This window comes from Glycine max, chromosome 8 (genome assembly GCF_000004515.6).
Source record: "Glycine max cultivar Williams 82 chromosome 8, Glycine_max_v4.0, whole genome shotgun sequence".
In the NCBI taxonomy this organism is placed as follows: domain Eukaryota; kingdom Viridiplantae; phylum Streptophyta; class Magnoliopsida; order Fabales; family Fabaceae; genus Glycine; species Glycine max.
The window spans coordinates 13452978-13479125 of NC_038244.2; the positions used below are offsets into that span (position 1 = coordinate 13452978).

The following is a 26148-nucleotide window of genomic DNA, read 5'->3' on the forward strand; positions in this document are numbered from 1 at the left end:
GAACAGTAGTAAAAAATGTTTTTATTAGGTAGATTTTCCGCAAGACTTATCGAATGATGTAAGTTCTATTGGCATTTTATTAAGTTTTACTACTTTTTATTCGACGACTCTCATCAATTTTATTATAATAGAAATATCTTAAAAGAGTACTAATAAAGATAAAGTGTTGGTGAGTTTTGTTAGAAGGTAAGTTAATCATGCCTAACATCCAAGTCTTTGATCATTTTCCAGATTGTGTTTCTTCTATTATCTTGAATAAATTGAAGTAAATCAATTCTTCAAAAACAAAAATTAAGATCAAGTGTTCTTATTAGTAGTGAAAGTAAATATTAAAAAAGAGAATGGGTAATAGTAACAATAAAACAAGTTTTTTAATGACAATATTCTAAACACGGGAATGGAAACATATATCTAAAATAACAGTAACAAGTTTTAAATCGATCATAACATTTAGATCTAAGTTTTAACCTATATAACAATGCCAATTAATAATAACTTCTAAACTCAAAATGATGTCTATTAAATATTTTTTATTGACTTACTGTGAACCAGAATTTTTTTCAGTTTTAACTTTTTTTGTGTCATTTTTACCATTTTTTGACCGATTTTCCTGTATTTTGACTAGTATTTCACAAGGCTGATCTATGATTTATTCAAACTGGACGCTAAATTAGTTCAATAGTCTTTTACTTACATCAGTCGGTCTGATTTTAAAAACGTGGGTTATATATAATTTATATTCAAATATGTTTTTGGTATATTAAGTTAATGTTTTTTCATTTTTTTCCTTGTAAGTTTATTTTTTAATTTTAATTCCTGTGAGATATTTTTTAAATTTCAAATTTATGTTTAATTTTACAAAATTAATTGTTTGAAAACATAGTTGGTCTGTTGGTTTGATATCCAAACTTTTTTAGGCTATTGTTATTACTAAGTAGAATACATTTGCGAATACTATTTTTATACATCATTTATATATAATGTCAATAATTTGATATTAAACTTATAAATAAAACTCACTAAAAGCATGAATGCGTTGTTTATGTTTGGCCTATCAATAAATGTTTCATCTCAAGTTCATTCTTTTGCTGCTAAAGAACATGGTCAAATTAAGATGCCCAAGCAAGCCACAACAAAAACTCATACTATGCCTGCTTTTCGCCGTGCCTAACAAATCTAAGCAAATTCCAGATGGTAAAAATATCCAATCTACATCATCCTCTTAAGACTTACAACATTTATCCTAGACTAAATTAAAAAAAAAAAAAAACAAATTGTGGTCATCAATTGGAGGGTACATGGTAGTATTTCCCTTTGCAAGTGCATCGGTAAACTATGGGGCAAGATTCTGCAATGGAGCACTTGAAGCTCACCATCACCCTCTTGCAGGGAGAGCATGGTCCACATGCATGGGAACAATCTGGTATTGTGGAGCCAGTTGGGTAGAGTTCCATTCCCATGTTTTCTTCTTCCTATGAAATCACAAGTTGGTATACAACAAATAATTACTCACTCAATTTGTTGACCCACAAACTCATGGGTTACCACATTATTATATAATAATGATATTTCCATGTCACAATTATTTGTCACCAACCCTACATTCCTTTTTATAGTTAAAAAGATGAGAGGAAAATTCAAATCTTACACTTTCCTTATTGTTATGGTCTTATGGAACAATGAGTGAAGAAATTGTATCATTAAAAAGTAATGAAGTCACAGTGAATAAATGGAGGGTGTGGCTGATCCTATTGTATCTTATTAGAAAGTAGGGAGTCATTTGATTTCAGAAAACATTTTCTATTATTAGTTTTATTTATAAAAAGTCATTATTTTTGTTTTATCTTTTGCTCTTTTAAAAAAAAATTGTACATATTTTATTATTTTCTGTTTTTACTATTTCTTATACGAACAGTTGATTATATGAAGTAAAAATAATGTGAGGATTTTTTGTTAGTTGAAAGTAAAGGTAAAAAATGAAAACAGAAATTATTAAATTCATATCCTTATGTATAATTTACAATGAGAGAAAATTAAACAACACATCAGTTTCAAAGATAAAGATGCTAATCCTGCAGAAAAGAGGATTTCAATTTCTCATTCTTCCATTTACCATGAAGGATAAAGTGCAGAATAATAGCAAAGAAATTGTGACACGAGAACACGAGAAAAACATTATTGCTACACAACAATGCAACTTTCTAACCTTTTTATCTCTAATCGTTGCTTTCTCTTCTTGCAAGCTGGCCAACTTATCTGCAAACAAGGGAAAAGGCACATATAAAATGCCCAGCCTTTTTAACCAGTAAAATTGTCACAATCATACAAAAGTGTCCATTTTCATGAGATAATGTAATTCTTAAATATTGGATTTTTCAACTTGAAATTTAAATTTCAAACCTCATTTGAAATGCGTTAGGTGAGATTAACTGAAGCATAATGCATTACCATTATGCCTTCTTGAAAAATGGATATGATTTTACATAAACTGATGTAGGGTGTGTTTGGATTCCTGGTAAGAGGGTTTCAAAAATACATTTGAGAGTAAAATCAATTTGAAATTATGTTTGATTACCCTTTAAAGGTATGTTTGAGAATAATTTTTTTTTAAACTCAGTTTGAAAGAAGTAAGATTTGAAATACTTTTGCAAAATGTAATCCAAATATACACATGTAATAGTGGTTATTATATGAAATTAACCTCAATATATTTTAATGTTATTAAGTTATACTCCCTTCCTTCCTAAGATCCTTTTTAAAAATTTATTTATTCTTTTTTATAAGACTCTTTTGTAATTTTTATATGCATTAATTATTTTTTCTATATATTTTGACTTAATTATTTTCTCTCTAAATATTAATAAAAAATAAACAAGTGAATAGAAAAAAGAATAAATGAGTAATTTTAAAATTATAATATAAATAATTGATAAATTTAATGTAATAACTACTTTTATTAAATGTTTTGAATTAATTGAAAGAATATTATAATTAAGAATAAAAGGAACTACTAAACATTCCTAATGGGACAAGACTTTTATTGTGATTGTTATTTAAGCTATACTAATAAACATTCTGACACATGCATAAGCAGATAGTTAGGTAAAGAAAAAGAATATTATATATTACTACATACTTACCATGATTTGGGATCACTCTAAGGCTCCAACCAATAGAAATCACAGTGAAGAAAACCACAATTAGCAAAAATTTGTGAGTTCCAAGTGAGAAGGTGCTCATATTTGCATCAAAGTATAAACTCAAGTAGCTTGAAGCCAGTTTACATTAGTAGAGGAAAAGAAGGCTAGTGATAAAAAAACATGAAGATGAACTTGTACTTGTGTGAGTTTCTTTGATGACTTACACAGAATCTTTGTGGAAATATATATACGAAGATTCAAAGGGCACCCTATTAAATGTGCAATGTGGTACATCTGCAGCATTTCACATGATGCACGGCCTTGTATTAAAGATGTCACAAGTTTTGGTGAGTCCCCAGAAACAATAAAACTGAAAAACATTTATCATCATAAACTATAAATGAAGAGGATATTTAATTATGAAATTCAGTAATAACTTGTAACCTTTTTGATATGTATGTACTGTGACACTGATTTAGACCAAGCAGATTGGAAAGTCTTCTGCCACGCACGCACGGTTTCACCAATCAGAGGAAAGGGAAATAAAAAGTATGAGAAGAAGAAAACAATGTTTGAGAGGTGACATTAATTGAAACATGTAGTAATTCACCAGAGAAAATTGAAGAGGTAAAAAGAGTGATATAAATCTGTGTAACGTGCTGACAAATATAAATATCTGAATGAAAAATTGGATGTTCCAGTAAAAACCAACCTGCAGAAATTTGAATGTTATTTAATTTGTCATCAATCCTACAAGATTCAAAAATTGATTGGTATAAATTTGTGCCCATTATTGTATGTCTTCTTTTAAGAAAACGTTCTTAAAATTAAAGAATTAATGTATTGCGCGGCAGAGATGGCACAACCTGAATTTTACTATTTAAGAGAACGCCAACATTTTGTGTCAGTGATCGACCAATAAAAATCCAACTTAGTACTTTTATTACACAAGTTTAAATTGTAAACAGTGTTACTTTGGTGCAGTTATTTAGCTAACCTTTGACATCAGGAGATGTCTTTTACTATCTATTATTTATGTGATTAATATGTATGTGTAAAATGTATTCAGATAATTAGATATGTTTCCTGAAAAAAAAAATATTAAAACTCATAATTACAAAATATAGTTTTAGTACAAAGCGAAATAATAGTTTGCTTTGTGTTAGTCACATGGGTTGTTTAAGTTTCACTATTCAGTTTGATAAACAAAAAAGCTTCATTGTCAAGTGGCAGATAAACCATAAGGTTAGTTTTAATTTAAATTAATAGGTTCGAGTTTAAGTTGTAGACAAGCAGTTTTATTAAATATTTATTATTTTAAATTGTTCTAGACTTAAATAAATTTATTTTTAATGAAAAATATTCATTAATGTTGTTATATTTAGACACGTATGCAAAATTCAAAATTATTATCTCTTGTAACAGTCTACTGCTACTATATTTTTTAATAATATATGAATAGTATATTTTCATACTGAGCATGAATAGTTTCAATAATAATGAGATCTTATAATATAGGCTCACAAATACTCTTGAAAATGCACTTGCAATGACTATACAATGTTCAATTCAATTCAAAAACGTAAAAGGCACTTAATGCCCAATGAATTTGAAGAGAGTTCACACTTGCAAGGGCAAGCAGTAAATTTATGTAGGAACAGAGACACAGACCCCAAGGGCACGCACAATTGAAGGCATAATAAACGTGAAGATGAGGTCTTCGGAATAAATGAACTTCTTTTCAGTTCTTCTATGCTTTTGATGGATAAATGCATTAATGTCTTTTCTGAACCTTTTGGTTTTATATCTTTCGGACCGTTAATGTGTCACAGGGATTTGGACTGAGCTAGTAGTAGGTATGTATGTTCAATCAAGATGCTGGATGCATGGTTGTTCTAATTAAGTAACACTAAAATTAATCTCCAATTTCCAATCGTTCGTTCATTTTCCTTTATTTTTTAAGTATAACTTAGCAACACATTTTGTATCACCCTTTTTTTTTTGTTAAAATTTATTAAAAATTAAAAAAATCAGGATACAATAATTAAATAACATGTGGAATCCATAAAATTTTAAGATTTTTTTTCATAGATTTCCACCAATAAAAGAAGTGTTAGAAAATATGTGATGAAAAATAAGTGCACAAATTTATTATATGTGGATCTCACAAAAGATGTGCAATTAAATGTAATCTACTTCAACAAATAATTGAAAACATGCTCACAACTTTACTTTTTTTTAGCAAAATCCAATTTTAATAATAAAAAAGTATACAAGGGGTACTCTAATCAATAAATATATATATATATATATATATATATATATATATATATATATATATATATATATATAATATTATTTTTAAAAATTTAAATACAATTGGATAAATTTTTATATACCAAAAATTAAGTTAGTCATGTAAAAAAATTGTATTTCTAGACATGACTTTCTTTAAATATATTAAAATATAATTTGAAGTCTTTATAAGTTAAATATTCATTTATAAGAGTGCAAGAGCTATTTTATCCCATATAAAACACATCAATGAACATCAAAGATGAGACCAAATGCAATCTATAATATATATACATCAATATGAAAATAAATACCTATCACATCTTACCTTTGCCTTGAACCAATGCCAAGATCGGGATTTGAATTCAAATTAGCTAATAAAACATAAATGCATTATACATATCCACAATTAGTCGTATTTAGTATCTATATCTAATTTCGTTTCACTACATAAAAAAAGACATTCATTTAAATAATAAATATGCATAAAATTAATCAATAAAAATATATGAAATCATACAAAACTAAATTACCAGTAAACACAACCCTTAGTTTGCAATGTAATAAACATAGTTTGGTTCATGGTCACTAGAAACATGACTAGAAATGTGCGATTTAAGGTTCAAAACTAATAAATAGAATCTAAAACATAGTTTGGTCATGGTCACTAGTAACATTACTAGTTTCTTAGAGTAGACATCCATGTTTCAAAGTTTCCGTCCCCATTTGCCATGTATATTGGCCCAGGATTGAGAATGATGGACAAGTTCGGAGAGATACTCTTAAATGACATCAAACACCTTGTTTTAGTGGCTTGTGCCCATGAACAATTATCAACAAACCAAATAGTAATTTTCTTCATCACTTTAGCTGTTGTTATTATGTATTTAAGAAACTCCACCTCAAGTTCTTCTCCTGCAAATCCCTTTATGCTAAGGGTCTTTAGTTTGTGATTTATACAATCACAGGGGTCCATGTTCATCCAAAAGAAGATTTTAGGGTAAGGAAAATAACCCTCCTCATTATGTTCATCACCATCATAATCCCTTGCATCACCATCAGCCTCCTCCTCATCTTCATCACCATGATAATCCCATGCATCATCATCAGCCTAAGAAATAAGAAAAATAATCCCTTACGAAATGTGTATTAATTTAGCTTGCATGCTCAAAAGAATAAAAATAATTATATGGAACATGTAAGTGCACCTGAATATTAATTTCAAGAGTTTGCAACATAGGGCATGACTTCAGAGTTGAGTAGAGAGACATGGCATTATTAAGCTTCTCCAAATCTAAACCAATGCATAACGTAGCAAGGTTCTCAAATATATTGGCAAAACTTGAAGTTGAACCTTGAGGTATCTGAAACAATATGCAAATACAATTATATAAGAATTGAAATAGATGAAAATATTAAGAAATTGTATTACACATCTATAAATTATAGCCTTAATTTGTTTGGATTGTATTCAGATTGACTCAACTGTTGTATTCAAAATGTTAAGGTTCCACATTATAATAAACTTCTAAAATTATTATGCCAAAGTTGTTAGAAATGAAATGCAAAAACTATTCATATGAATTCCTTTAATATTCAAAATGATTTTGTAATTATTGAGTCATAACATGATTTCACAACATCTATGACTAAAAATATTCTAAAGTTTGATCCTTATTAACAACATTATTCCAGCAAAAGAGAATGTTTAATTTCAACATAAGGTAAGTGGATTTAAGAATTATCTACCCTTTCAAATGTAAATGTATATTGCATGGAGAGGATTTTGATGAGATTAACATAAAATATTTATCTTAATGGCTTAAACATCTATTAGGCAATTTCAACTAAAATATATGGCAAATTGGCAATCCTACTAATTTAAAAACAACCAAACATACTTATGCGACAATATAATGTGATCATTGAAAAACCTATCGGAGACAATTTGGAAGAGAGAAGGAACACTTACCTTATTGCTACAGCAAGCATGTAGAATATTTTCTGATTGCAAAAGCTTGCTTCGAACCCAGCAATCATTTTGCCCTCCAATTGCATCAAAACAAGAACGAAGGAAATGAACTTTTGGGGTCTCAAAAGTAACCTTTTGAGGCTTACAAACAACAGTATCAATCTCAATGATCTCAAGGTTAATAGCAGAGACATCAATCTTAATCACCTCCATTCTACAAATTCTTAAAAACTTGAGTCTTGGGTTATTTATCTTAATAATTTCCATCATACAATTATCAATGGTTAAATTTTCGAGACACAAGCAATAAGACATAATTCCTTCCCAATCATCTTTATCAACCATCATATTCTTAAAGGTCAATTTTTTTAGAACTTGAGCAAAATCACCACTTGATGGTTTTGTCTTGAGGTAATAGTTCTTCAACTCAAGTTCCTCAAAACTTGAGAAAATCTCAAAAGGCAAATCTATAGTCATTTCATGGTATTTCACACCTTGTGGAGCATTTTGCAAGATGTCCCAATGAATAGGATCAGTTTGCTCCATGGAAAGTTTTTTCAAATTTTTTTCCTTGAGAAGCTTCTTCATCAACAAAACAACATTACCACTCGCACAACTTTCGGGTAGGTGTCGAATATTGCAACTTTCCAAGGGATGAGAGTGTGAATTCAACACTGAGATAATCAATCTTTCTGTTTTATCAATTACATCCAAGTCATAATTTTCGTTGGGATCTACCCTTTGATGTTGAAAAGGCACATCAACACACCTCTTATGGTGTACCCCACAGAGATTAGCTTGGATAAAAGGTTTCATCATTTGGACCTGATCAATGTTAAGATGTGACATATGCATCCACGCCTTTTTCCATCGCTTGGAAAAAACACAGGTTCTTACACCTTCAGTGTTAGGAAGGAGAGAAATGATAGCTCCAACGAGTGGATCGGGAAGAGCGCTGATCAAATCTTTTCCTTCAGTGACACTAATATTTTTTGCCTCTTCTCCTACCATTATTCTTCTCTACCTTGTCTCTACTTCTTTCTGTCAATGAGATATGATAAGTATTAAGTGTATAATGCCTATTGTTTTTAGACCATTGTAAGAAATATGAAAGCCACTAGTGGGACTTTGAAATAATTGAGCTATTTATAACGGTTGCAAGCTTTTCTTTGCTGTAGAATATACATAACATTAACTTTGTAACTTCTTTTCTTCTTTAATATATTCTCTCTTTAAATATGCCCTTCACAATATTTCTTTATGAGTCTATATTTTTTAATTAATTAAATATATGAATTAATGAATGTATGTTTTATAAAATATATATTCTTTCAAGGAAAGTCAAGTCAACATAAACATTTTAATTGCATTTAAGTTATTATATTAAAAACATTTATGATTGAATTTATTGTTTTATATTATTTTTAATGATATATGTATATAGTCTCCAAAATACAAAAGAAAACATAATTTTAATTAAAGGATTAATTATTTTCCTTCAATTAAATATATGAATTAATGAATGTATGTTTTATAAAATATATATTCTTTCAAGGAAAGTCAAGTCAACATAAACATTTTAATTGCATTTAAGTTATTATATTAAAAACATTTATGATTGCATTTATTGTTTTATATTATTTTTAATGATATATGTATATAGTCTCCAAAATCCAAAAGAAAACATAATTTTAATTAAAGGATTAATTATTTTCCTTCAATTAAATATATGAATTAATGAATGTATGTTTTATAAAATATATATTCTTTCAAGGAAAGTCAAGTCAACATAAACATTTTAATTGCATTTAAGTTATTATATTAAAAACATTTATGATTGCATTTATTGTTTTATATTATTTTTAATGATATATGTATATAGTCTCCAAAATCCAAAAGAAAACATAATTTTAATTAAAGGATTAATTATTTTCCTTCAATTATATAACAAAAATTCTCAAATATGAAGTCTTCATAAACATTGTGGTTGTATTAGAGTTATCAATTTAGAATATATGAATAAATGAGGAGAAAAAATATGGGTTGAACTTTTAAAATTCATTTAAACATAATACTTCCTTTGTTCCATTTTATATGATGTTTAAGGTTTTGACATAAGTTCCTTAAAAAAAAGTTGACACAAATATTAAGAAATGAAATTAATATTTTGAATTGCAATAAATATTTTATGTAAGTTCCTACTCCTTAGTTTCAAATTGTATGATGTTTAATAGAAAAATATCATGTAATTTTATAATTAATTAATAATTCATTTATTCTTCCTATACACTACCTTTACTAAGTATTGATTAAGATAATCCCGAAAAAATATTTAATGGTACGTTACTTTTGTAAGACAACGTATATTTTGAAACAATTTTTTCCCTCTAAAACGTCATATAATTTGAAACAAATGGAGTAATGTATTCTTCAGATTTCTAATTAATTATATTTTTTTAATTTTCTACACAATATTAACTACTTCTACTAAGGGTAATTTTTGACCAAAAATTGATACTTCATTGTTTTTTTTATAAAACAAGCAATTTGAAATATTTTTTCTAAAATGATGTATAAAGTGGAACAAAGGAAGTAATATATACCAAAACTTGCTTAAGCTAAAATCATTTTGGTTTAAGCTAAAACACAATTTTGTAGTTTTTTGAGTTTGGCACAAACAATTCACTACATAGCCAAATTTTGTTTTCAAATCATCCCTCAACACTACTAAACTTCAACTATGACAAAAACTCACTTTCCACAAAATCCATTCATCATTTTAGAATCATTTCTAACAATTATAGAATTTAATTACAAAGGTTAAGCTTTCCTTACCGATAATGTCTTCAAGCTTAGTTTCTTAGGGAGAGAAGAGAAGGGTAGAAACTTGAGCCAAAGAAGGGAACTTTACCACCACCAACTCACTACAAGATCACAAATAACCCAAACCAAAACTCCAATTTAGGTTTATGAATTCAAAAAAAATCTCCCCCAAGTCAATCCATGAAAGAGGAAGAAAAGGGGAAATGAAGGAGAAAACTTACCAAGCATAAAAGGGGAAGAGAAGCCACTCTACCTTGAGAGTGAAGGATCCATAACTTCAACCTCCATAAAGGAAAGGAAATCAAAGAGTGGTTTGGGGAAGGCGAGAGAACTTTTAGGTTTTGTGTATTTGGGAAAAGTTTTAGGGATTTAAGGGTTTTTCTCAAACAAAAGCTATCATCTATGATAAATTTTTTAACTTTTAAAATAATTGTCTTATAATAACTCAAATGGTGATTTGTGATTAAATGAGATGTAAAATTATTTTACACCGAATATAGACACATTAAACTTTGTCCCTTTCTCTCTCTATATAAGAGAAGATGCATGTATCTTTTTAATTCATATCATTTATTGTAAAATGATTAAGGATATTTTGGTAAAAATAAAAGTCATATATTTAGAGACAAACACTACTACAAATAGGACATTCTACATCGATTAAAGAAGCCTTTTTACATCGGTTTTGACGCGTCATTGTAGCCGACGATATTGAAAGTTCGTTGTCCTACTACAACGGTTGAGTGACCGTAGTGGAATTCTGACATTCTACATCGGTTATTAGGACAACCGATGTAGAAGTATACCCATTCTAAGACGGGTTGATCTTTAAACCCGTCTTAGAATGTAGGATTTCTACATCGGTTGTCCTAATAACCGATGTAAAATGCTCATCATTTTACATCGGGTGTGGCCTGAACCGATGTAGATTCTTACCCAAAATAAAGCATTCAATATCAGTTGTCCTAATAACCGATGTAGAATGTTCATCATTCTACATCGGGTTTGGCCTAAACCGATGTAGAATTATTAATTATTTTTTATTTTTTTGCTTTTTGAAAGTAAGAATTATGATGACATAAAAATTGGTGGCATAATCATTTCATTAAAAAATATTTCTACAAACTAGTCATTACTAAATTCAATATCATTGGGGGAAAGATTTAGTGGTAGTGGAAACATAGTTAAGAACTGGTAACAAACAAAGACTAATAACAACACCACTTCTTTAGCTTTCACAATTCAAAGCATCACCAAGAAGAACAAAACACACCCATCACACAAAACAGAGATTTCAAAGTTCAAACGTTCAAAGGAAGTCTGAATTAACAGAATTCAAGACATGCATGATAACCATAGAGACCAAAACAGACCCATTACACAAAATATATACTTTATCACATCAGACATCAAAAAGTGAGCAAACAAGTTAACAACAGAGAGCAAGTCAATAAAATTAAAATAACTATTTAAATACACAAAATTTACAAGTTTGGTGTGAGTAAAATAAATATTCTGGTGATTCCAAAAAAAAAAAAAATATGGTCAAATATTCTTAATTGTAATAGGAATTTAAGTCATATAATTTTTATAAAATAAATGTAAAATGTTTGTTTTTATTTTTAGTTTAGTTAATAAAAAAGTAGACTTTTCCAAAAAGAATTATCTTCATAGAAACAGTATCATCACATATAAACTAACCTTACAAACTATCAGATATAGAACATTACAAACTAACCTTAGAAAATTATCAAATATTAAGGTTGGAAGAATCACAGGTGATGCATGAGCCAACCTTGTCATTTCTGGGTAACTAACCCAAAATGAAGCTCGAATAATAACTTGAAATACTTTGCAAAAGGAAAAAGAAGCCCATTGTAGTGAGCAAAAGGAAAAAAAAAATCCACTAGCTGCATACTGAACTCCCCTGGAACTTCCATTCCTGAAAACGCACGTAAGAATCTACACACACCCGCGAAACCATTCCATCTGCTCCCTCCCCTCTTTGGATTTTGACAAAACCCCAATAACCTCAACGCTCCTCTCAAGTCAAGAATTGGCGCTCCGAAGCAGAACGGGAACGGTGCCGCACTCCACCGCTTTATGCTGGTTATGAGGGAAGGAGCAGAGGGCGTAGAGCGTCGTGGCGGCTTCTTTTCTTTCCCTTCCCTTTCCGTTACAGAGGAGTGTCACGAGGGCGTGGATGGAGCCCGGGAAGGCTTCGATGGTGGCCTTGTTAACTTGGAAGACGACGAGGCTGGTGAGGAGGGTGGCGGCGAGGGCGTGACAGTCGGAGGGGGCGGCGGGGGACAGGAGGCCCTCGGCGACGAGGCTGACCTTGGTGTCGTCATCCAGGGAGAGGTGGAGGAGGAGGGAGAGGGCGCGGTGGCGGAGGTTGGCAGCAGAGATGTGTTGGAGGCAGGTTAGGAGGGCGGGGACGAGGGCGCCAACGTAGATGCCACCAACGAATACACGCGGCAGGGCAAGGAAGCGGCATCCGAGGACAGCATCGAGCTCGTTGCAGAAGCAGGTGATGCTCTTGTGCGGGCGTGAGCTAGTGGCCAAAGCAAGAGTTAAGGGAAGCTCGAGAGAGTAAGGGTTCTAGTTAAAGGACCAGAGATTTTAGATTAAAGTACACGCGACTGTTTGGCATGGAAGAAAAACAACAACGTTTCTATATATAAATCCGCTGTCGTTTAGGTTTCCCCTAGTAAATTCTAAGGCGATTTCATAAAACCATCTTAGAATGTGTGTTATAAATTCTTCTTAATTACAAAATTGTCATCGCGTGACATTTTAAGGCGGTTTCTTATAACCGATGTAGAATGCGCGTCGTAAAAATATCAATTTTTTAGTAGTGAAAAATACTATATGTTAAATATTTGCCACTCTCAATAACTTTTTCTGATTTCATCCCTAAATGCACGTAGCTTAAAAAATATTTAATAATAAACTATATATTTTGGGCTGATTTGACCAACACATGGTCAGTTCTTGTTGGACTAGACCAAAAATAGATCAATCTAAATTAATTATTTTTTACAATTTAATGATAATATTTTAGAAATTTAATTTTAAAAATAATTATTATGTAGTTGGTGTTATTTAATTTAAACATATCACTACTTTATCTCTTTTTTTTTCAAAGTATATAAAAATTATTATTTTAAAAAAATATTATTGAAGAGTGCTAATAACATACTCTCTGATGATCTTACTAACATATATAATCTTTTGAATTCATTAGTTGATATTTGTTGAAAATTATAAATTTAATCAGAAACTCAATAAATGAGAAATAAAATTAATTAAATTTATAAATTTTAATTAATAATAAATAAAGTGTTTTAAAAACAGTAGAATATTATTATCATTTTTCATATAATCCAACACTAGGGGTCTATTTTAAACTCATTTTTCTTCACAAAGCCCATTTACTAGGAATCGACCCATAAATAATATTTCCCTCAAGTATCAGTTATAAACCCTAAAGCATAATTCATAACTCACATTACAACTAGAATAAGAAAAAAAGAAAGATACAATTTCTGGTCACGAGAAACATGATAAAACTAGAGTGTCTTCTTCTGGTGCTTGTTCTCATGACTTCTGTGGTTGCTAGAAAAGAACCTTTGCTCGGACGTTGGAGCCCTATCAAGAACATCAACGACCCTAAAGTGATAGAGATCGCAAATTACGCCATTGCAACTTTTGATAAGCGATTCGGTACAAAGAAGAAGTTAGAGAAGATGATAGAGGGTGAGACTCGAACAGTAGAAGGGTTAAAGTATAAGACTCGGATAGTAGCAGGGATGGACTACTTCCTCATCTTCAGAGCCAATGATGAGTACGGTGAATTTCAAAATTACGGAGCAACTGTGCGAGTAATCGAATCGCTCCATTTCAGAAACCTCACTGGCTTTGTTCCTGCCAATTCTTAATGATGTTGTTACACACATCTATTGTCTCATAACGTACGCTACTCTCTTTGTATTGTTTAAACCAATAAAAGTTTATGCTAAGTAAATTAATGAGAATGGGATGTGAATCCTATTTTATACCAATAATCTTCCTTGCATGTTTCAATTTTTTGGAAAATTCATGTCGTATTTTGTGTTGGGGAAGCAATTTTTTTCAAGCAAAAAGTTTGCAATTTCAAATAGCATGTGTGTAATTTTCAGTTTTTTTAATCAGTATCATTAGAATGTGTTATTATTTTATCATTATTGAATTTGCAAAAGATGATAGTTGTGTCTTCTGCTCTTTGTTATCACACTGGATCGGCTAATGAATAAGTAACTAATGTTCAAACTTAAGGTCCACCGATAAAAAAATAATTTTGAGTTTTTATAAAGTAAAAAAGTTTCCACATATATTATTTTGATTTTCTAGGAAATTTATATGTCTTGTTTTGTGTTTTATATTTTCTGTTTTGAGCGGGGGACGAGGCAATTTTTTTCTAAGGGGAAAAGTGTAGCAAATTGAAAAGGATGATTGACGATTGACTGGCTATGTTAATGTTCGTTAAGCAACAAGGTGTAATGCATTCCATCTATTTTGATTATATTTGGTTTTCAAAATTTCATTTGTAATTATATTTATTGTATATTTTTTAAATTTAATTATCTCTAATATTATATATATATATATATATATATATATATATATATATATATATATAAATTACATGTATCTTGCATAATAATAATAAAAAATATATTTATATCGTCAAGAGATGAATAGCCAATACACTTAATATATGGAAGATTATTTCAATAATTAAATAATACGCGACTAAAAGGGATTATAACATGAGATGTATTGTAGTCCGTGCATGTTTTATTTATACGTGAGTAATAAAATAATAATTATAAAATTGATATCAAATTATCATTTAATGGTAGAATTGACAACAGGGACTAAAACCATCATAGGAAAAAAGTTAAAGGATGTCAACCGATGGAACTTTTGTTTAAGGACTAAGATTTGAAATTTGAAAAAGTTTAAAAACCAAAAACTTTGTTAATCCAAAAAAAATTTAAAGCACCTTTTTCGCCTAAAATAAGGGCACTAAAAACAATTTCGTATTAATTATTTTCAATGCACATTTATGATTTTACAGAAAGTAGCTTTTTTGCCTTAAAAAATTGATTCTTAAATGCACATTTATTGCTTGAAGAAAAAACATAGGTTTTAATGGTATCATTTAATATATATTTGATTTCATACATTCATTAATTGAAAATAAGTAATATATATTAAATGCACACTTATTATTTGGAAAAAGAATAATAGATTTTAATGGTATCATTTAAGGATTATTTCAATTCATGCATTCATTAAATGCACATTATGCATTCATTTAATATATATTATAAAAATCATTTATGATATTAAAAAATAAATTTTTTATGCATCTATATTTGCCTAAAATACGGGCACCATAGACAATTTTTTTAGTTGTTTTTTTAATAAATTATATTAATTAGTGAAACGTTTAATAGAAAGTGGATTTTAGAGGCACGTATTATTTGATGTTCATGAACACTCTCTCCATTCCGAATTACATATTGACTGATGCATCATGCATGTTTCAATTTTTTAAAATAAAATATTAAAACATTTATTCTAATTTTGTCTTTTAATAAATATTTTTATTTTGAAAAACTTAATAATATTTATTTAAAAGTAAAAAAAAAGAGTAATTAAGGGTATTTTAATAAATTTCTCCTAATAAAATTTATTGTCTTGATATACATATTTTCCTTAATTTACGCGGACAAAATCTTAAACTTTTAGAATAGAGGGAGTACCTTCTATATTTCTCATATTGACATAAGTCAAAGTGGCTAAGGAGAGAAAAAAGTGTATAATTGAATAATTTAGTGTGTACAAGTCACACCAGTCCGGTGGAAAAAAATTATTGTTGGAATTACATGTTGTCATTAAATATTATCATTACTTAATTCATTTAATTTTATATGTATTTTTGAAATAAAATTTAAAAATTTGACATTATTAATTAAAATTAACTAATTCATCTAAATTTTTAATAGTCTTCGTTGGATTATTTATTTGTTTCTTACTTTTTAAAATTAACTAGCATTTATATTTTTTTTGTGTGAATAACCAGTACTAACATTTATATTAAAGGCAAAAAGAAATAATTACAGTGGGTCCACTGAGAAGAGTTCTTAAAGAGAGAAAGTCAGAATAGTTGATGGCCTAGCATTAAACTTTAACAATGACGTTTTAATTCATTTAATAAAATTAGTATAACTTTTAATAATGACGTTTTACTTCTTAAAGAGAGAAAGTCAAAAGAGTTGATGGCCTAGCATTAAACTTTAATAATGACGTTTTAATTCATTTAATAAAATTAGTATAACTTTTAAGTGATAAGTACAGTATTAAGAATATATATTTCATTCTAAAAGCATGCTAATATTTTATCGTATAAATGACAACACACTACAAGCTTATACAGACAACAACTCCACGTACAAGAATAATGAATATGGCCTTCTTCATGAATATGCCCGGAGTAGCTGTTCTTCTTCTACTTCTTATTTTGCCACCACCATTGTTCATTGCAGCAGACAACAAATTGATTCAAACTTTGTGCCACAACTCTGAGACACCTGAAACTTGTATGAGGTGTGTGCAATCTTCTAAAAAGGCTGTGAATGTTAATAGTACTGTTGGAGTAGCCATGATCGTTATCAATTGCATCAAGGACAAGGCAAATGCCTTGGCACTCAACATGACAAAGTTGGCTTCCACATCAAATGGACATCTAAAGTCCATTTGTAAAAAATGTGCAAAAGACTATGGCCACCACATTGCCAAGAAAGAGTTTTTTTCCTCCAAGCATGCCTTGCGGAATCATAGATATGACAAAGCTGAATCTGCTGTGGCTAGAGCCCTAAGTATTGATCTTGCTTGCCACTCAATTTTGACGAGTCTTCACCATGATGAAGTGCCAAGTCATGTTTTTGATGGTATGAAGACATACGAGGAGCTCTCTGAGGCTGCTTGTAGAATAATGGAAAAGATTTATGAATAAGGGGTAATGCCTAAACAATATTTCTTAAAGTTATGTATTGCTAGTTGCTCAATATCTATAATCAATTAAAATAATTAGACGATCTATATCACTTTAAAAAACAGAGGAATAAGAGCAGATTTATTTGACCGCTAATTTAGTTTATCACTAAATTGATGACAAAAAAATATCAAATGTTAAATCTCCAAAACCTCACTGACTGATTAATTGATCACTTGATTAAGAATTTAGTAACAGTAAATTAACATTATCAAACATCAATTATATATAACTTATTTTGGCAATGAAACTAATCGAACTAATAATTTATTAAGCGCTTGATTTATTTTTATTATGAAAAATGTGTTTTTTATTAGTTAGTTTGTTCATGGTTCACGGTCAAACCGATTTAATAATTTGTTAAGCGCTTGAAATAAAGTAGTCAAATTGTCAAGATGAGCTGCAAAGAAAATTATAAAAACCTCATGAAGACACACCACACACAAATAAGTACAAATACAAATTAATTATTACCAAATTGACATAATAATAATTTATATTTTTTAATTAAGTAATTCATATTAATATCATGATCATCTGAAGAAGAAAAAAAAAAACTTAACCATCACACCGAATGTGAGGTCAACATCAAAAGAAAAAAAACAAAGGTCTTCAAGTCCATCATCGTCTTCATTTAAAGCATATTTCACATGTATCTATTAATGCCTTTGAAATATTTTTTTTTTGTATTTATTGTTTAAATGATATTTAATTTTATTGAAACTGTTCATATTATTTATTTGACTAGTCTTATAAAATTACATCATTTAACTATTCATTTTTTTGCGTTATGAAGATATTCAATAGTTGATTTTATTACATAATTAAATATTCAATAGTTACTTTTATAAAATTAAACTACACCAAAAAATTCAGAACTATTTTATATTAAAGAAAAAAATCAGAAGTAAATATTCATTTTTTGTTATCATGTTGTGGATATGAAATATTTAATAGCTTTGTTGATGATAATTTTTGTCAAAAAATTGGCTTTAGCTACCTCTAGAGCGGTCTCTAATCCCAATTACATTTTTTTATTTTAAATCTGAAACATTAAATTATTAATAGATTTGAATCAATTATACTCAAACCAAGCATAATGTTGATAATTCTTCTTTAAGGTATAGTTCGTCATGACATAATTTTCTATTTAGCAAAAATGTTGTCTTTAAAATTATTTACACTTTATAATACCAAGAAAACATATACTACTTTACCACCTTTATCACTTTTTTCTCTAAACATTTTTAAAATTAAGTTATTTTCTTCTTTTATAAGAGATGAGTATTAAAAATATATAGTTGAATAAGAAAACTAGAAAAGGTAATTTCTTCCCATGATTACCTATTTTTGAGATTTTATTCTTAATTTTTATAGAAAGTTATATATTTCTCGCAAATACTCCTCAACCTCATACTATAGGTCTCTTAATTTTTTAATTTGCCTCAAAATACTTATCAACATCAATTTTTTTAAATAAACATTATTTGTTTTATTTTTATCTATAACAATCAAAATCAAGTACCCAAATATTTATAGTAACTCACATACATTCCTCAATACTCTGAACTACTATGTACTCTTATAAAGATTTTTTTAATAAAAATCAATCTTGAGCATTGATATCTTAGTGAATAAATTAGCAAAATTAAATGATTAATATTTCATTTATTGACAATGTTAAGAAAATATAATTTTATCACAAGTTAAATAAAGAATACAAACAGTTTCAACAAAATTAAATAAAATTTTAATATTAAATGCTAACATTTATATCATAGGCAATAAGAAATAATTAACATAGGTCCATTTAGAAGAGTTGATAATATGAAATTAAACTTTAATATTGACGCTTTAATTCATTTAATAAAACTAGTACTTTCTTAGTCAAGTGTTGGATTTTTAGGGAAAGTCTATTTATCTATTTTTTGAAAAAAAAATTATGGAGGAGATAGTTTTTAAAGTTAAAGATAACATTAGTTATTTTTTCAATATTTTCTTATTTCTTACCTAATTTTTAAATTATACATCCATCATGAAGATGGAAATGAAAACAACTAAAATGCATTTATGGTAGAACATATACAAATGATAAAGTTAATAAGAAACTTTATAACTATTTTATGAGAACAAGAAAAATTATTACAAATTTTAATTCAAAGATGTAATTCAAACCTAGAATAACTTTTAAATGATGAGTATTACAAATATGTAATTCAAAGAACATTGGAATTTAGTCTTATAATTTTTTTTCTAATTTAAGGAAAATGGTTACTTTTGTGTATTTTTGTACAAATATGTAATTCCATCTAGTATTATATGTTTTTTTTTTCAATTTTTAGCCTATGTTTGACAAATATTTTTAGTTAGTTTTTAACTTTTTTTTTATTAACTAAAAAACTTGTTAGTTATGTTCGGTAAACAAATTTCTTTCAGTCACCAATAATATTTCTTAAAATGATAATTTTTAACTTCTTATATTTTATTGTCTTTTTTACTCTTGAAGTATTTATTAGATTTTCTTTTCACCCTTTTTAAATAAAGTAGATTTTCATTAGTCCTTTTCTGTTTCTCTTTTTTCTCCTTTTAACAATAGGTTTATTTTATTTTTGTTAATATTTTTGGATATTTTTTATATCATAGTTTTTATTATAACAATTATATTATTTAAAACATTTATTATAAATTTTTAATTATATATAGTTGGAGACAACAATAATTGAAGTGTGCATGTGTTGTGTACATTACTGAAAAAAAACCTTTTTTACGTCGGTCGAAAACAACATTCAAAGTACGGAATATGCAAAATCATCACTCCTTTCCCACCTTATTATCACCAACCTCAACCGCTCACTCGCGGAAGTCGGCTCTACATTCAGCACGCACCAGCGGCAGATCGGCTTCTGCCCCCGCAGGCCCAGGCCCGTCCAGCGTCCCGTCTGGCAGAGCGGCAATCGCTACACCTTCGATGAGTTCGAGTCCAAGACCAAGTCCTTCGAGAAGACATACCTCAAACGCCATTCCAAGAAGGGCCCAAGCTCTGGCTCGGGTCTGGGCCCGCTGGAGACAGAGACGTTGTTCTAGAAGGCCATGTTGGACAAACCCTTCTCCGTGGACAGTGAATCCCAGTTCATTGGCGGACACTCCGTGAAACATGAGAGCGGTTTTGAGAGCTAAAGGTTCGCTCTTACAGTTCATGAAAGAGTATCCAAATACATTTGTCTTCTCTATCTATGCTTTGCACCATGGTACAGGAGTTGCTGCACGTGGTGCAGAACATATAGAGAGAAGGCAAAGGTTTCCTCTTCTTATGTACTCTCTCAAAACCTTTAGTACTAGAGCATTAAAATAAGGAGTGAACTGAGCAAGACCTGAAATATAAAAACTCATTTTCATGCAAAGGCAATTTTTCAAAACGACCCTCTATGAATATTTCATATCTATGATGGTCAAATGCCAAAATCTTCATTGTTTTACTATTTTAACTATACAAAGACAATTTTCATAAAAATCGCCTTTAAAATATTTATTATATTTACAAAAATACCACCGTTTTGAAAATAACGACGACTTTTGAAGGACTGTTGTTGAACTTGCGTCGTTGAATTTGATTTTTTTAGTAGTCGTATGTGAAATTTATAATTAAATAATTTTTTCATAAATCTAATATTGAAAAAATATTTAATTTTTTTCTTGTCAATTAAAAATAGTTTTAGAAAATCTTATGAGTTAAAATTTTTATCCTTTATAGAAATTAAAGCCGTACTTTTATAATTAAAAGAGAAGCATACAATACCTAATGCTAAAATGAAAAACCTTGTCTTGAAATTAAAATAGTTTACTAATTTATAATTCATATATATATATATATATGCAAATTAATGTAATATATAAAAATTATGAATGAAAAAAATTAAAATAGTGGTTTAAACTTATCAATAAGAACTTTACATGTTAATAACATATTTGTGTCTTCTATAAAAAAAAAAATTATTTCTGTGTTTAAAATGTACATAGTCGCACCACTACAAAAAAAAAGTTGTTAATAATCTACATCAACTACTTAGTTTTGGGATAAGAAGCCTTTATAGAAATAGCAAAAAGACCTTCAAAACCTCATGTAGCCATACACACCACAATTTCCCATTCCACCATATTTGTTTTTAAAATCAATCAATATTTAGTGATTTTTCTTAATTTGACTCATATTCAAACTTTGAGCAAATTTTAATTATTATTGAATCCTTTAAAACTAATTAAAATTATTATTAAATATGTGCATGCATGATTGTGTGTTTGCGTATGTGTGTGCAGAATTTATAGTTAATAATTTTTTCGTAAATCTAATATTGAAAAAATATTTAATTTTTTTTCTTGTTAGTTAAAAATATTTAAAAAAAATCATGAGTTAAAAATTTCATTCATCATAGAAATTAAAGACAAACTTTTATGATCAAAAGAAAGACTTACAATACCTAATGCTAAAATGAGTAACGTTGTCTCAAAGTTAAAATGATTTAATAATTCATATATATGCAAATTAATGTAATATATATTATAAAATTATAATATATAAAAAATAAGAATAAAAATGTTAAAATTTTGGTTTAAACTTATCGGATAACAACGTTAAGCGTTAATAAAATATTTGTACATACTACCAAAAAATGTATTTCCTAGTGTTGAAATTATAGATAGTCACAAGACTAAAAAAAGTTGTTAATCATTGTGCATCAACTACTACTTCCTCCATACCTAAATATAATAGGAATAATATCATTAAATAAGATAAAAGTTAATTAACAACGGCTTATATTTAGTTCAAACAAATTATTGTTCCTTGTATTTAAATCTGGAGGAAATATCTCTTAACAACCTCATATAGCCACTCTTATCCCAGTTCCCCCCTACCCACCTCGAATTTTAATCGACCATTTTTAAGTATCATCTTCGTTTGTTTGTTCCGCAATAGTAAGCGCATGACTTAATGTTGCCCCACAAGGTCCATTGAATATTTATTCCTTTTAAAATTTAAATTTCTTTGTAATAATGAGGGCAATCCGGATAATTTTCATGTCTACAACCTATAGTATTCCTCTTCGTCAGGAAGAAACACATCTAACCATTTATTTGGACTCCATGTGGGAAATTAGTTTGGCACTTTAATTTCCAACCCTTAATTGGTATAAGGGTAATCAAGGTCACTAGAAGACCCAATGTTTTTATTATATATATTTTTATCAATAGGTATCAAAGATAGGTATTACAGATTTATAATAACTTATACACTTGGCTCAACCAAGTGAATTAGACTTTGTGCTTTTATTATGTAATTGAAAGAATATCCATGTAATGTTGATGAAACCCTTGGTTGCAATACATTAATTGTTTCTGGTACAAGGAGATCAAAATATAAGTTTTAATTTTGATAAAGCCTTCTATAGTCACCACAACTAAGAAAGTCCAACTACATGCTATAAACAAATTAATAAAAATATATTAGTGTTTGATAATAAGGGTTTGAGATTTGAATGAATGTGACTACAATGATGTATACTAAGAATGATATTGTTTCTTGTTGTTGTCCTACATACTATCAAATATAACTTTCCACAAAATTATATTTGTATTTATGGCATTGAGTATGGAATTCTTTATTTTGATTTTTAAGAGAATAATTATCACTAGAAACAAAAATTATCAAATGTTTTAATTTTTTATTAGTATAATTTCTATCTATAAAAATTGAATTTTTAAGATAGATATAACATCAATAATATATAATACATTATATAAACATTTAAAGATTTTTAACCTGTGATATTTAATAGTGGTTTTTGTTAAAAAAAGTTAGAAAAAGATTACCACTTGTGTCTTCTTACTTAGCCTTGGTCACAACTTGTTGCTCTCTCCAATTCATAGGAGTTCGAACTTGACTCTTGTTTAACATGGGTGAAGCCATGTTGATTGTATATATATGGTAGGCATGTCAACTCCTCTTCTCAACAAACATATTAAGTCATAATCGTAACTTCGATTTGCACATTTGCTTATATTCACTATTAGTTTCAAGTTCTTGGAAAAAATATTGAAGCGCTCCTTTTTCTCAAAAATGCTTGGATAGACATGTCTATTTTGTTGCATCCTTTTCTAGAACATCTAAAAAATGGGTGATTCATCAGTATTTTTTGAAGACTTTTTAATTGGAGAGGGCGGGAAAATTATGGAAAGTGAAATTATAACATGGGTAATAGTCATTTAACAAGAGGTTTATGATATGAATGGATGAACAGATTTTGAGTGATTTTGTAAATCAATAACTAACATGCAATGATATAATATATAGCTACATGTTGCTATGTGAGTTTTGCTTAAACAGATTCATTCAAACTTTTAGTTGTTTTAAAACAGAACATTTTAAACAAAATAAAATATTATTAAAGATGTGGGGTGTGCATGTGATTGTATGTTTTTGTGCATGTGTGTGCATATTTGTGCAAAATCTATAATTAAATCAGTTCTTCATAAATCTATTTTTTTTTTAAATCTTATGAATAAGAAAATGTTTTAAAAAAAATCTTTGAGTTAAAATTTTTGTCCATCATAAAAATCAAAGGCAAGAAGATTGTATACTTAAAGTTTAAAGTTAAAAGGGAAACGTGGGTACCTTGCAAATGCTAAAATGAATAATGTTATCTCAAATTAAAATAATTTAATAATTTATTAATTCATATATATGTGAAATAATGTCATACATATCTAAAAACATAATATAAAAAAAGACGTAAAAAAATTAAAATGACAGTTTAAATTTATGAAATAAGAATTTTAAGCATTAATAACATACTAATTGTACCTACTGTCATAAAAAATATTATTGTTAAAATATACCTATACTCAATCTTGGGATAATAATCTGTCATAACATCTAGTAAGAATTCTTTTAAGCAAGTAAATGTTTTCTTATCTAGTAAGAATTGAAAGGAACTAACTTTAATTATACAATTCAGTCATACATATCTAGAATCATGTCTATTTTTTATCTTTTGGTTCATATTATTTGAAATTATAACCTGAACTAAAAAATTCTAATGAGCAGAATTTTAGGTGAAAAAATAGGAACATTAAAACTCTAATCAAATTTAAATCAAATTGTTTTTTACTGAGCCAAATTGAGTTGAAAAAAGGTTATAAAACATGAATTTTCATATTGTATGTCTCAATCTTTCTTCTTCGTTTCAAGCTAAAATGACCAGTGGAAATATAATGTTTATTAATGGATGTCGTGGAAGACTAAAGGCAATGTGTATCACAAATGACAAATGTTGAATATACTTCTTATAATTATTAATATATTTCATTTACCTCCTATTATTCTCATCAATTTATCATAATTACACATGTATCTCCTATTTTTTTTCACCCTACAAAGCCCCTTTTAACTTATATGTTACTTATACAATTGCACTCCTTTCTTATCAAACAAAAAACTTAACTAAGTTTTGATGGACAGGGAGCCTAACCCCTAAACACAAACACAATCAAAATAACAATAACCACTCCAAAACAAAAATCCAATCGGTTTGTTCATCATATTTTAATTAAAATCCAATCATAAAAAGAAAAGCTCAAATACTCGCAGTTTTGATATGCAACATATTACATCTATGTACTCGAGAATCAAATGAAATTCATTACTCCTCACACTCTTTGGAAGACCAAATTGAACAAACTTGAGGACTACTGGTTGGATGACTAGGATTTGCACAAACACCTTGTTGGGCACCAATTATCCTATCTTTTAAAAGAAAAATCTCAACAATAATTGCACGTTTTTCAAATACAAGGTGAATCTTATATAACATTACAAAAAATGAAAAGAGATAGGAATAATATATCATATCAATTGAAATCTTAATATTCCAGTTACAGTGTTGCACTGACTGTATCTTATGTTGGAACACATATTTTAATATATGCTTACACAATCGAAATTCATCGACAACATTAAGCATTTTCTTTGCACCACCAATGTAGAACTCCTTTACGAACACTCATGTCACTTTAATAAAACCTTGAATTCTTCTCTAAAGTCATTGTCCATGGACACATCATGCTCACAGATCAACAAACATCGTGAAAGCCTCAAAGACGGTGTGAATTGGTGTTGCGCGCCTTGAACATCCTTTGCATGTCCCACAAAAACGTCATTTGTGACGATAGGAAATGAGCCTGATGCACAACACCAGGAACAATGACATTCATCTGCCGTCCCGGAAGAAACTCATCATGGACGATGACATTCTTTGGTTGGAGTTGAATATGCCTTAAGTTAAGTTAGAGGGTATTTTTGGTTTCACACAAACAAACAAAAATAGGACAATTTGGTCATTCAACATTAAATTTAGAATAGTTACTTAACACTAGAGAAGGGGGCCAAAGTAATGTAAAAAAGAAGTGAATACATGTGTAATTAGTCACCTGAATTATGAATGCCCTACTGTTTGATGAAATTAAAAATATGTTATGAATTTATATTTCTACCATGAAAATCATATTCAATAATGTCTATGTTCCGGGGTGTTTGTTTCATGGGTAGATTTTTAATCCCGAGAATACAAGAGAGGAAAATAATCTCGTGTTTGTTACAAAGTAATAAAATAACCGATCTCGGGTATATTTTTTAGTTTGGGTAAACAATAATTTCAACTTCAACCAATATTAAATCCCAATGGAGGGTTAGGAAATATTTATTCTCATAGGACAAAAATTTTCGCATAAAAATACCCATGTACCTTTTTCCTACTCACTAT

The 26148-nt window shown here is 28.6% G+C and overlaps 4 protein-coding genes across 4 annotated transcripts; 2 read left to right on the forward strand and 2 right to left on the reverse strand.

Moving 5' to 3' along the window:
- Positions 1-1155: 1155 nt before the first annotated feature.
- LOC100800695 (protein EPIDERMAL PATTERNING FACTOR 2-like) lies at positions 1156-3360 on the reverse strand. Its single transcript, NM_001254304.2, has 3 exons — positions 3141-3360; positions 2207-2256; positions 1156-1472 (listed from the first exon to the last, which is right to left on the reverse strand). The coding sequence occupies exons 1-3, from the start codon at positions 3238-3240 to the stop codon at positions 1284-1286; spliced, it is 339 nt and encodes a 112-aa protein (NP_001241233.1). The 5' UTR covers positions 3241-3360; the 3' UTR covers positions 1156-1283.
- An 8919-nt stretch (positions 3361-12279) lies between these two features.
- Positions 12280-13025, reverse strand: LOC100806569 (U-box domain-containing protein 8-like). Its single transcript, XM_003532884.4, has 2 exons — positions 13005-13025; positions 12280-12831 (listed from the first exon to the last, which is right to left on the reverse strand). The coding sequence occupies exons 1-2, from the start codon at positions 13023-13025 to the stop codon at positions 12280-12282; spliced, it is 573 nt and encodes a 190-aa protein (XP_003532932.2).
- A 713-nt stretch (positions 13026-13738) lies between these two features.
- Positions 13739-14294, forward strand: LOC100801232 (cysteine proteinase inhibitor-like protein). Its single transcript, NM_001254448.2, has one exon. The coding sequence runs from the start codon at positions 13794-13796 to the stop codon at positions 14169-14171; it is 378 nt and encodes a 125-aa protein (NP_001241377.1). The 5' UTR covers positions 13739-13793; the 3' UTR covers positions 14172-14294.
- Positions 14295-16697: 2403 nt separating this feature from the next.
- On the forward strand, positions 16698-17370 carry LOC121175305 (uncharacterized). The gene has a single exon (XM_041018251.1). It carries the CDS (start codon positions 16742-16744, stop codon positions 17294-17296), a length of 555 nt encoding a protein of 184 aa, XP_040874185.1. The 5' UTR covers positions 16698-16741; the 3' UTR covers positions 17297-17370.
- The last annotated feature ends 8778 nt before the right edge of the window (positions 17371-26148 follow it).